Source organism: Oryctolagus cuniculus, chromosome 8, assembly GCF_051225735.1.
Source record: "Oryctolagus cuniculus isolate XC-2025 breed Fujian yellow rabbit chromosome 8, ASM5122573v1, whole genome shotgun sequence".
NCBI classification, from domain to species: domain Eukaryota; kingdom Metazoa; phylum Chordata; class Mammalia; order Lagomorpha; family Leporidae; genus Oryctolagus; species Oryctolagus cuniculus.
The window spans coordinates 111,918,017-111,931,053 of record NC_142874.1 but is presented as its reverse complement, the minus strand read 5'-3'; the positions used below and the strand labels follow the sequence as shown (position 1 = coordinate 111,931,053).

Genomic DNA, 13,037 nt, shown 5'->3' with positions numbered 1-13,037 from the left:
CTTCTCTCTCTGACTCTACCTCTCTGTGTAACTCTGTCTTTCAAATAAATAAAATAATTCCAAAAAAAAAAAAAAGACAACTATACACCATTGCAATTTTCACCACATGCTTTTCAGTCAAAAATTACTCCAAGGCTATTTAAACCCTTTGAAAATATCTGTTAAGTTTTGTACCAGGAGAGGGACAAGACTACAAAGTCTTTAAATGAAAACACTAAGTTTCATTCATGTGAAGAATCAAGCACACTCCTGAAGGTCTCCCTGTATCCTGAGAGAATTTTGTTTACACACTCAAAATGAAGTGAAAGAAATCCTCACTATCAAACTTCAGGGAAAGTATCCAAGCTTTAAAAAGATCACAGCTCTGCCTCCGCCACGGAGGGCCACGACCCCTGCGAGGTTGCCCACTGGAGACATCACACATGTCAGAGGGCTGGAGCCCAGGAGGCCTGAACAAGCAACAGGGCTACTGATGAGGAGAGGCAGACAGGGAAGGGCTCAGAATCAGTGCGTTCACTATTCCTCACCTGGAATCCAGCAGGAAGAGGAAGAATGAAAACAAAACAAACACACACAAACAAAAAACATGTGAGTCCCTGCTCGTGAAATTAGCGTCAGCTGACCGGTTCTCATATTCATTTGGAAGCTTCTAAGAAATGTTTTAACTAAAGGTATAATTCAGACAGGGAATTCCTGGTTGCCTGGATACATGATTGCAGCACACCTGAGGAATTCTGGACCCCACCCCGCAAAGATTGCTTCTTGCATGATCCGGCCCTGTAATGAGGTTCCACTGCAGTGCTTCCCAGCCCTGCTAGGCCTTAGGACCGCCTAGAGAATTTCAGAAATACCAAGACGGGTGGGAAGGGCATGCCTATATTTTGCCATCAGTGCCTAGGCTCTCCAGGTGACCATAATACAGCAGATGTTTGGAACCAAAAGCCAGACTCCAATCCCATTGGTCCCATGTCCTCAGACTGTGTCCCGGGCCAGATCGCCCAGCTGCTTGCAGAGAGAGGAAGCAAGCATTATTTCTCCATGCTGTAAACACAGAGATAAATACCTGCCCTGGCAGAGCTCAGCAGAAACCTGGGAATGGCTTTTAAAGGGCCCAGTTCTTAGAGACAACAGGGAGAGCTAGGAGTTTCCCTTTCTAGAGCCATAAGCAACACTTGGATAGTTGCACGGGGTGGGAAGAGGGGGAGGGACTGGGCTCAGTAACTCTCCAGGACATCTTCCGATTTCTAAACATTTCTACTTGGTAAGTAAGCATTTCAGAAGTCAGTACTTCCCAGCAATTTCAGGAGGCCAGCCCTGGAGACCACGTCAGACTGCGGCAGCTGGGAGGCACAGGCAGTGAGCGAGTGTATGGGTCTGTTTGACATTTCTTTGCGCACGTTAAACACAGGTTAGGTTTCCTCACCAGGTCCATCACAGTTTTACCCATAAAGTTTTGTACTCTATACAGAAACTCACTCACTCACTCACTCACTCGCCTTCTCCTACCTCACCCAGTAGCGTGTGATCCCACTCCTTGGTGTGCCTGCTGCAGAGGTGTGGCTATCACACCCTCGTGTCTCCTGCGACAAGGCTCACGAGAAAACGGCCACCCTTCACTCCCTTCTCAGAGGTGACGGACTTAGGATCACTTTCCCTTCGCTATTCCAAGTTTAAACTTCCACAGCGGCCTAAGAAGCTTTTCATAGACTTATAAGAGTGTTAAAAATTGTATTCAGAGTACTGGCCCATCGGCTCTGAATAACGGGCAGGCTGGCTTGGGAAAGCCACTGGGGAGCAACTCACTAATCCTCCATATGAAGAAGCACAAATAGATCAAGAGCTCAGTGCTTCAGATTAAGGGGAGGAAGCAGAATGTCCAAACAGAGCTACACCCATGTGCTAGAAGGTTTAAATACTACAGGACATTTTTTCTTTACTATGTCCATTCCTTAAGTGAAACTTCCAAAAAATTGTAATAAATGACAGATGTCCCACACTTTGCAATGGAGCATACTGCCTGTATTACTTCACAACATACACTAACATACATTTTATAGCTCTAATGAGGTGCTTCATGGTCATGAGATAAAACATGGATGCAATATTAGTACTTAAAAAGATGATACTAGAGGAATGAAACTTGTATAGAACAGTTCTTTAAGTTATTCAGATTAACACTTCAATTCATGTAAGGTCTTCATTTTTAGGGCAAAACCTAATGGGCTAATGGGTAAATACCAATGTTTCCAGCATTCACAAAACTGTACCCAGAACAGTGACAGTGTCCCTGGAGAAGCTGCCCTTCCCAATGACTGCCTCGCAGAATCCAACCTAGCAGACAGCTGAGGGACCTAGCACTTTGCTCACCTGCATCTGCAGGATGGCAAGCACCCAGGACCACACAGTCACCAGGGGAGAAGGCGCACACTCCGCCATCTCCCGGAAACAAAGATTTCCAGGCTCTTCAAAGACAGCTCTGAGCCAGGTTTAAATCAAGCACCAAGCACAGACAGCGCAAAGTCCACACAGGGCCTCCAGCACTGGGCGGGAGGCTGGGCTGCCCACACTCACCTTCCTCTTTTTGGCCAACTTGCAAGAGGGGTCGGAGCTTTTCTTCTCGGAGTCTTGCTTCCTCCCAGCAGGCAGCTGTTTGTCCTCGGGTTTCTTTTGGCGGCTGCCCTTGCCAGGCGGGTGGGGTATGCGTGTAAGAAGGTCCAAGGTGATCTTCACCATCAGGCTTTGTGGGAGAGGAGGGTCCCTGAGCGGCGAGAGCAACTTGGTGTCTCTCAAAGGCACCGGGAGTTTGTCTCTGCGGCCGTCCTCCTGGACGACCACAGCCTGCCGGCAGCCACTAGTCCTGGCGCCGCTGCCGCTGGGGGGCACACCTTGGCTCTGTGCCAAGGGAACAAGAGCTAAGGGTTCGGGGCTCCGGGCCTCTGCGTGTTCCTTTGTGGGTTCCCGGCCCGCAGGCGCCTTGCAGGGGGCCGGTGGCGGGGGGCTCTTGTGTTTTTTCCGCTCACCGGGGGTGGGAACAGCAGGCTTGGACTCTCGGCCAGCCCCAGAGCGTGGCCTGCCTTTCGTCTTCACTTTAGGCTTGTCCTTGGCGGTCTGCTGCACAGAGTCCAGGGCCCGTCCTGGCTCACTTTCCACCTGCAGGCCAGCCTGCGAGTGGGCCTGGCCAGCAACTTTGGCGGGCTTTTTGGGTTGTTTGGTTCCAAGGGTTTGCCTCAGCAAAGGTTCCTGGGGTGCAGGTGACTTCTGGCAGCTTCTCTTTCCAGAGTGAGAGCCTTCGGGAGGGATCCGGGGGGCTTTGCTGGAGTTCTTGGCGGTTGGATCTTTGGGGTCAGCATGTTCCTGCCCTGTTGTGCCGCTGTCACTGCCGCCCTTGCCCTCCTGGTGTCGGCGCACGGGCTCTGGGCGCCCGAGGCCTTCAGGGAGCGCTGCTGGCTGGCTCACTTTGGTCAACCAGTTGTCCAACTGCCATTTGTTGGTTGTTGGAGGCTCTGGCTAAAAAATAAGGAAACACAGAGAAGACCAATGATGAGAAACTCTTCTTTTTTGTGAGTCATTTGGTTATACAGAATTGTCCTGGGGAGAGGAATTATTTCGAACCTAAGAATTTAGGTTCATGGGGCCCGTGCTGTGGCGCAGTGGGTTAAAGCCCTGGCCTGAAGTCCTGGCATCCCATATGGGTGCCGGTTCTAGTCCCGGCTGCTCCTCTTCCCGTTCAGCTCTCTGCTATGGCCTGGGATAGCAGTAGAAGATGGCCCAAGTCCTTGGGCCCCTGTACCCATGTGGGAGACCCGGAGGAGGCTCCTGGCTTTGTATCAGTACAGCTCCGGCCATCGTGGCCATCTGGGGAGTGAACCAGTGGAAGGAAGACCTCTCTCTCTCTGTCTCTACCTCTCTCTGTAACTCTTTCAAATAAATAAAATAAATCTTTAAAAAAAAAAAAAAAAAGAATTTAGGTTCTGGGGCCAGTTTTGTGGCCAGGAAGTAAGCCACAGCCTGCAAGGACAGGGGCATCCCAAAAGATCATTGGTTCCAGCCCCGGCTGCTCCACTACCAATCCAACTCCCTGCTAATGGGTGTGGGAATACAGATGATGGCCCATGTGCTTGGGTCCCTGACACCACAGTGGGAGACCAGGATGGAGCTCTTGGCTTCAGCTTGGTCCAGCCTTCACTTCTGGACCACCAGGGGAGTGAACCAGAGGATAGAAGATTTCTCCATGTCACCCCCACCCCTGCACTGTTAACTCTCCTGTTCAAAGGACAAAATAAATGTCTAAAAAATTTTTTTAGGTTCTATTTATTCTCCTCCAATCACAGGTCAGATTCTGCAATAATCAACTGTGAAAACACTTCATTTTGGGAATTCTGTTGTAGTAGATATTGACTAATAGCCATAGACAACTACTGAGAATGTTGGTAGTATGAACATTTTGTTCCAATGGTACAGTATGAACAGAGTTGACACATTTTAGCCAACTGTTCTAGTAGTTGGCAAAACAGTGCTGGTAAAATGCTCTATTACAGAGAATAATAAGGGAAATGAGTAACAGGAACTCTTATCAAGGACTTTGAGAAGGTGGCTAGTAAATACACTACGTTTAGTGATTAGCAACAGATGCCATGTTTTGTCTCTTATTTTGACATCCTTTTCAACTGAAAAAGACTTTTTCAAGGATTTCATTTCTCTTATGTACTTAAGAATGTTACATTTGTGACATGGCTCTATCAGTGTATCATTGATATGTAATGATTTTCAAATTTTACACCTTGATTTTTTAAAAAAAGATGTCAAGTGAGGCCACATTAGCCAAATACCAGCTCCACTTACAGTCTTTAAAAGCCAGACATTGAGTGTCTTGTTGCAGGTAACCTGGTCTGAAGCTGCACCTGTGTCTCCACAACAGAAACAGACTTTCCAGAGCACATGCTGACCACAATGAGATTACACTGATTACCTGAACAACTGATTCCGCAAATAAACAGAAGTGCCTAACTTCACTCTTGTTACTTAAGCCATTGTTGCTAAATCAACTATTGATGCATCGCATCATTCTCCCACAAGGATCTCAGATCTTAACAGAACAGAGACCTCTACATCTCCAAGATCCACTGCTTTGTCTTGCTCTCAGTGCTATACGAGATACCTGAGCATTCCTGTGGGTGCACTGCCATATATATGAATTTTACCTCACAGAGAAGAATATTAGTGTCCAACAGGGTAAATGATGACTATACTTTAAGGGCTACGTCGCTGGCTTATTGCTTATGTTCCATTCTGACAGGTGGTTTGTATGAATGACTAAAACTTATACACAACGCACTAAGAAGACTGCTGGAAGACTTCACATGGGAATTAACTGATTGTAGATAAGGAAACCACTACAGTAGATGGAGACTTTTAAGAGTAAGATTACTGACACATTTTCCAAGTAGTATAATCCAATATTTTGACTCTTCAACACATGCAATTCTAATAATACAAAAGTAAGAGAACAGCATGTAAAGGCTTTCTGGTCAGGAATAAAATGATCAAGCGGGTTCTTTGGGCTTAGTGTGACTATAACACAACAGAGCTAGGAAAATCTTTAAGAAATCTTCAGGGGGCCGGTGCCATGGCTCACTTGGCTAATCCTCCGCCTGCAGTGCCAGCATCCCAAATTGGCGCCAGGTTCTAGTCCTGGTTGCTCCTCTTCCAGTCCAGCTCTCTGCTGTGGCCTGGGAGTGCAGTAGAGGATGGCCCAAGTGCTTGGGCCCCTGTACCCTCATGGGAGACCAGGAGGAAGCACCTGGCTCCTGGCTTCAGATCGGTGCAGCTCCGGCCGTAGTGGCCATTTAGGGGGTGAACCAACGGAAGGAAGACCTTTCTCCCTTTCTCTCTGTCTCTCTCTCACTGTCTAACTCTACCTGTCAAAAAAAAAAAAAAAAAAGAAGAAGAAAAGAAAGAATAAAGAAAAAAGAAAAAAAAAATCTTCGGACAGAAAGGTAGCTGTGTAATTCTTTCTTACCCCTTCTTTTACCTTACCGCTGCTATGACAATGTATCTCCTTTCCAGCTTCCTACAATTGAACCAACTCTACACCCAAGCTCTCACTGAATTCCAGAACAGGAAGAGAGGGAAGAAGGAAACCACTATTATGTGCCAGGCACTTTGTCACATGTGATCCAAATCTGCATTCAATATTCTAACAGGGCAAGATGATAGCTAAGGGTAGAGAAAAGATTAGCAAACAATACATACTTGTCAAACATGATTTCCTTCAAGGACAGGAGGGTGTGGTGTACCAGTGATAAGCCGATAGGACAAGGCAGTAAGATGCGGCACATGCCAGTCGTGCTAGGAACTCAACCCCTCACGCCCTTCCGCAGGAAAGGTTAGGCTGCACCCCAACCACTGGCATGTTCTTTAAAAGAGTACTTCTGAGTGAGCCAAAAAGGGAAGACATTCCCAGTATAAGTAACCCCCACAAACAGGGCAGTATTGTGATACTTTTAGTAGTCCCTAAAGGAATGTCCTGATTACAGAAATAAAACATTTACTTCTTCTGTGGTCCTAAAAATGTCCAGGAGAGAGGCCCACGGCCCAATTTCAGGGCAAAATGAAGTTGGTGAGCCTAGACAAGGGGAAAGGGTAGGGCACTCCTTTCTGTGTATCCAGTTAAATCTGCAGAATGGTTAACATCCTTTCAGGTCAGGTATGACTCAGATCCTGCTGCATATGGGTCTAACTAAGAATAGACTTTAAAATGAATGTTAAGTAGATAAGCATCACATAGGATTCAGGGGTCTGACCCTTCTGCCTTTCCTCATTCCCTTCTATCTTCCCAGGACTGGTGGAATCCTTATCCAAAGATGGTATTAATATTTCACTTTTTGAAAAAAATATTCTAGAATATTCACATATACATAGTGAGATATTTAAAGGATGGACAGGCCGGCGCCGTGGCTCAATAGGCTAATCCTCCGCCTGCGGCGCCGGCACCCCGGGGTTCTAGTCCCAGTCAGGGTGCCGGATTCTATTCCGGTTGCTCCTCTTCCAGTCCAGCTCTCTGCTGTGGCCCAGGAGGGCAGTGGAGGATGGCCCAAGTCCTTGGGCCTGCACCCGCATGGGAGACCAGGAGGGAGCACCTGGCTCCTGGCTTCAGATAAGCATGGTGCACCTGCCACAGCAGCCATTGTGGGGTGAACCAATGGAAAAAGGAAGACCTTTCTCTCTCTCACTGTCTACTCTGCCTGTCAAAAAACAAAAGGGGGGGGGGGGGATGGACAAAAAGCTAAACACCAAGTTCATTTTTCTTTCATGCTGCATATGAATCTTGCACACAGGGCCTGAGAGTAACTTTACACAATGCCTATACAGTGCCTACATTTTGACTATAACCCGTCACGTGAATCAGGTGTGCCATCATGCAGGTGCTCAAAAAGTTTCAGATTTTAGAACATTCTGGATTTGGGGATTAGGGATGCTCAACCTCCGTTGAAAATTCAAAGTAGAAAAAAATTTATAATTATTTTTGTTAATTGTTTTTTAAAAAATTATTTATTTATTTGAAAGGCAGAGTTACTGAGAGGCGGAGGCGGAGGCTGAGAAAGAGGGGAGAAGGAGGGTAGGAGGGAGAGAGGGAGAGAGAGAAGTCATCTATCCACTGGTTCACTCCCCAAATGGCCACAAGGGCCAGAGCTGAACCGATCTGAAGCCAGGAGCTACAAGCTTCTTCTGGGTGCCTCATGCAGGAGGCAGGGGCCCAAGGACTTGAACCACCTTGCACTGCTTTCCCAGGCCATAGCAGAGAGCTGGATCAGAAGAGGAGCAGCTGGGATCCGAACTGGCGCCCATATAGGACGCCGGCATTGCAGGTGGCAGTTTTACTCACTACGCCACAGGCCGCCTCCTGTTAATTGTTTTAATACATGTTTATACATATGTTTCTTTATTTCTCCAAATCTCTGAAACTGGCAAAAGTTAGTGTATTTTAGAATAAAGTATGGCTCTGAATAAGAACTTCTGAGCTATGTACAATATATAGCTATGTTTTCAGTAAAACCTCATAGTTTCCTTGTTAACATGCCTGGAAAATCAGTGGAATATTCCCAAAGTCTTTGGGCCCCTGCCACCTATAAGACAAGGAGGAGTTCCGGGCTCCTTGCTTTGGCCTGATCTAGTTTTGGCTGTTGTGGCCATTTGCAGACAGACTCCCTCCCTCCCTCCCTCCCTGCCTCCCCACCCCTCTGTAACTTTTTGCCTTTCAAATAAATCAATCTTAAAAAATATTTTTTAAACACAAAGCATTAAAAATAAATGAAATAAAGAGTGAGGAAGATAAGGATGGTTTCTATGGCTGATTAAGGAATTCATGTTACTTACAACTGACATAAATGCAGATACAGTCAGCGGGGGGGGCAAAGCTTAATTAGAAACAAAAAAATAACAGAAAAATAGCTTCCAGGAGCCAGCCTGTGGCGTAGCCAGTAAAGCTGCTGCCTGTAGTGCCGGCATCCCATATGGCACCAGTTCGAGTCCCAGTTGCTCCACTTCTGATCCAGCTCCGTGCTAATGTACCTGGGAAAGGAGCAGAAGATGGTGCAAGTCCTTGGGTCCTTGCATCTGCATGGGAGACCCAGAAGAAGCTCCTGGCTCTTGGCTTTGGTTCGGCCCAGCTTTGGTTGTTGTGGCCATTCGGGGAATGAACCAATGGATGGAAGACCTCTCTCCCTCCCTCTCTCCACTACTACTTCTCTGTAACTCTGCCTTTCAAATAAATAAAACTGAAAAAAAGTGTATGAGAAGATAAGTGTATATTAGGTCTTAAAAAAAAAAAAAGAAAAGAAAAAAGCTCCCAGAGTTAAATGGTTCAAAGTTTCAATTTTAGAACTACTTCTTTAGAGGCAAAAGAAAGCTATTAATCTTGCAGAGTTGTTTGGAAATAAGTCAAATAATTTACAACAGAGCTCTAAGAACCGACTATGCGAACAGTACAAGCTAGTTTACTATCAAATGCCTGAACAATCAATAGCTGAGAAAACTAAGCAGATTCCTAAATAACCAAGAATAGAATAATGTTTTCCAGACTTCACTTTTTCAAAGAGGAAGAAAAGTAGTTAAACACCTAATAAAAGTATAAAATCTAAGTAAAGACAAAATATTCCTTGTAAGATGAGTCTCAGTGCATACAACCATCTCAGAGCCTAGATTTGCAACTCACTACGGCAGTACAAATATCAGCTGCTTTTAGTGAAGTGGTTTTTTTTTTTTTTTGACAGGCAGAGTGGACAGTGAGAGAGAGAGAGACAGAGAGACAGAGAGAAATGTCTTCCTTTGCCGTTGGTTCACCCTCCAATGGCCGCCGCAGCTGGCGCATCGCGCTGATCTGATGGCAGGAGCCAGGTACTTATCCTGGTCTCCCATGGGGTGCAGGGCCCAAGCACTTGGGCCATCCTCCATTGCACTCCCGGGCCACAGCAGAGAGCTGGCCTGGAAGAGAAGCAACCGGGACAGAATCTGGCGCCCCCACCGGGACTAGAACCCGTGTGCCAGTGTCGCAAGGCAGAGGATTAGCCTAGTAAGCCGCGGCGCCAGCCCAGTGAAGTGGTTTTTAAAAATAAAGATGGGAGCATTATTTTACACTGAAGAGGTCTTGATCCACTAACTTGTAGAGCAGTAGGACGTAACTACATCTAATAATTACAAACACCAAGATTAACATTTTGTTGTAACTTTCAACTATTCAGTCAAAACTGTACCATTTCCATTTTACTGGAGTTGAATTTTACTAAATAACTGAATTGGCCTTCAGAGATCAGTGACCTATCAAGTCTAGAGATTTTTCTATCTGAATACAATGACACATAAAGAGGAGGTCTTGACGACAGTGAACATCACACAGTCTGTGGGCACTGCATATTCACCATCCTTGTCCTGCAGGCATAGAAAAATTATTTCAACTGCAATTAGCTTCATACAATGAAACAAAGAGCCCTAGGAACAGAGTGGTTTCTAAAATGCAGAAGGCACGTCAACTGCACTTAATGTGAAGCCATTTCCACTCATTCCAAAAAATACTGGCACCTTCACTGTGCCAGACATAGATACACATCAAGCAAAAAATGACACCCATTTCATGCACTCCAGGCTCTCCCGTCTGCCTACGTGAATCACCAGAGCAGTCAGGTAAGGCTCTGGTGGGACTGCTTGTGTTCTCCACAGCAGGGGCGGAGAAAAATCTGATGCTTTTTAAATCAGAAAGCCTCGATTTCCTGGTGTTCTCTTCTTAAATGTGCAGAATAATCTCCTCTATGCAGCCGCTCTCATTCACAGAAAGGAAACGAGAATGCTTTCCCTTTTCAGTAGCACTTCTACCCTGTATAATTTTTACGCTAATATCCAAATTTTGAGGCTATTTGGTAACCTTGTTACTTGTTACTAACAATGTTCTGTGCTCAACAATCCAGTAAATAGCATAAATTCTGTGGATAAATTTAGGGTATGAGAGGTTCAGTGTCACGGGTTTGCTCCTATTCACAGAATCTCCTTGGCATGGGTGACAGGAAACACAGATCTCCCTGTTCCACATGGGGCCCTGGCAAAATCACTTTGCCATCAATATAATGCATGGCTTTTAGTGATCCAAAAATAGAACTCCTGATGACTTATTTTGAGTTCATGTTCCTGCCCTCTGCTAAATCAAGCGCAACCCTTTTGCTTTAATTCATGCATCCTGAATTTCATCCCCCCCAAAAAAACTCATTAATATTAAAATGCTAGCCTACTGAAAACAGGATTTCTTTCTCAAAAGACAGGAAGAGAAAATGATGTGCAGACATTCTCAATGAGTTTTCTTTCAGAGAAGAACCTATCATTTCGAACAGGAGACAGCAGACACCTCTCCCGGATTTCCACGACCAAGGGTTGGTCAGAATTAGGCACAGCAGAGCAGGGGCAGGAGAGCACTGCGCCGGGGCAAGGACTGCTCAGTCCCGGGGACGTCCGGGCCCACAGCACAGACTCTGGCGCAGAAGACAGAATGCTGCCACCTTGGATGGCCTTCTCCAGGGGGGCACGGTACCTCTGGAGCCGGGGTTTCAAGGGGCTCATTCTCTTCGCTGTCACTGGAACTGCTCTCACTCTCCGAGTCTGAGGAGCTGTCCGAGTCACTGCTGCTCTCCGACTCGGCACTACTGGAATGTGCTGATGCCACTGGCTGTGGAAGCGACTGGGGAGCACTGCAAAGCAACCAGAAGATAAAATTAGACACCCTGCGAGGTGGATTCCTTCCCACTTACCATCCCCTGCTCGTTTTCTTGCTACTGGAAAGGAAGGGGTCAGTATTACCTAACACAAATAAACTGTCCTATCAGCCACAGGAGAGGCCTACAGTGTTTTAAAACACAGCAACAAAACAAAACAAAACAAAACAACACTTTTTAAAACAGTTCACCAGATAACTACAGAAAAAAGAAACGTGTGGATTGTTACCCTGAAGGACAAACCAAGTGTAATGTAGGCAGAAGTGCACGGTACACAGGTAAGGTAGATGCTGGGTGCTTTATCTTGCAGGTTGGTGAGCCAGGGCCTGGGGTGGCTGGGCTGTCTTTCTAAGTAGAGTTTTATTAGAACACACCTACACCCATCCTCCTCTCGTATAAAGTCTATGCCTGCTTTTGTAAGTTACAAAAGCTGAGTAGGGGAGCTGCAACTTAATGGCCCATGAGTTATACAATACTTGCAGCTTAGAACTTTAAGTTTGCTGACCGCTGCTATAGATAACCTATAGAAATTAAGTTACAAAAGGAACGCCACAAAATTACAATCTCGGACCGGCACTGTGGCATAGTGGGTAGGACAGCCTCCTGCAGTGTCAGCATCCCATATGGGCGCCAGTTCGAGTCCCAGAACTCTACTTCCGATCCAGCTCACTCCTGTGGCCTGGGAAAGCAGTGGAGGGTGGCCCAAGTCCTAGGGCCCTTGCACCCAAGTGGGAGACCCAGAGGAGGCTCTTGGCTCCTGGCTTTGGATCAGCCCAGCTCTGGCCATTGCGGCCATCTGGGAAGTGGACCAGCAGATGGAAGACTTTCTCTCTCTCTGCTTCTCTGTAACTCTACCTTTCAAATAAATAAATAAATAAATCTTTCAAAAACTATAATTTCCCTAGATTCTCTGTATGAGAGAATTAACCACATGGTAAACAAGGATCGCTGAATATAAACGGTGATCCTTTGGAAGGTCAAATATCAGCAAAGTAGAGATAACTACTCCAAGCTGTAAGAACAAGGCAATCAAGATACTGTGGCAAAAGATGTTCTACATGAAGGATCTCTGTGAGATCCCAGCAGAAAGAAATGGCCATCAAAGAAGGATGGACTTTTCTTTAAAGGAAGGAGAGAACGTCCACTTTGCTTATGGCCTTGTCTAAATACTGAGGGAGTTTGTGGGTTCAAAAGGCTTCCACAGCCTAGGTAGCTCAAGTCAAGAGCCTTGTGTGGTCACTGACATCATTCATAGGAGTATTAATTGTTAAATTAACAACAGGAGTCACTGTGCATTAACTCCCCATGCAGGACCTCTGTCCTCAATGACTTACAAGAGTTAACTGTAAAACTAGTTCTCAGTTTTCTTGTGTGTGCAAACTGTTGAAGTCTTTACTTAGTACAGAGTTGGTCTTCTGTGTACAAAGTTCATTGAAAATGAATCTTAATGGAAAATGGGACTGGGAAGGGGAGAAGGAGGGTTGGAAGTGTGGCTGGGAGGGCGGGTATGGTGGGAAGAATAATTATATTCCCAAAGTTGTATTTATGAAATTTGTATTCCTTACAAAAAAAAAAAAAAGGCAATGACTTCAGGTAAGTGAGAAAATATATGCTGCTCACACTGCGAGAGAGACAGAGAGAAAGGTCTTCCTTTTGCCGTTGGTTCACCCTCCAATGGCCACTGTGGCCGGCGCACAGTGCTGATCCGATGGCAGGAGCCAGGTGCTTATCCTGGTCTCCCATGGGGTGCAGGGCCCAAGCACTTGGGCCATCCTCCACTGC

General features: G+C 46.1%; 1 protein-coding gene across 15 annotated transcripts in view; it reads right to left on the bottom strand.

Annotated features, from left to right (window-relative positions):
- Nucleotides 1–13,037, bottom strand: part of AFF1 (ALF transcription elongation factor 1) — a 197,552-nt gene that overhangs the window by 21,999 nt on the left and 162,516 nt on the right. For all 15 annotated transcript variants that reach the window (XM_051820180.3, XM_089303145.1, XM_070047916.2 and 12 more), the window contains 2 exons: nt 11,075–11,231; nt 2,572–3,507 (listed from right to left, as the gene is read on the bottom strand). In XM_051820180.3, the coding sequence (XP_051676140.3) occupies nt 2,572–3,507; nt 11,075–11,231 (1,093 nt within the window). The remainder of the gene's footprint in view (nt 1–2,571; nt 3,508–11,074; nt 11,232–13,037) is intronic.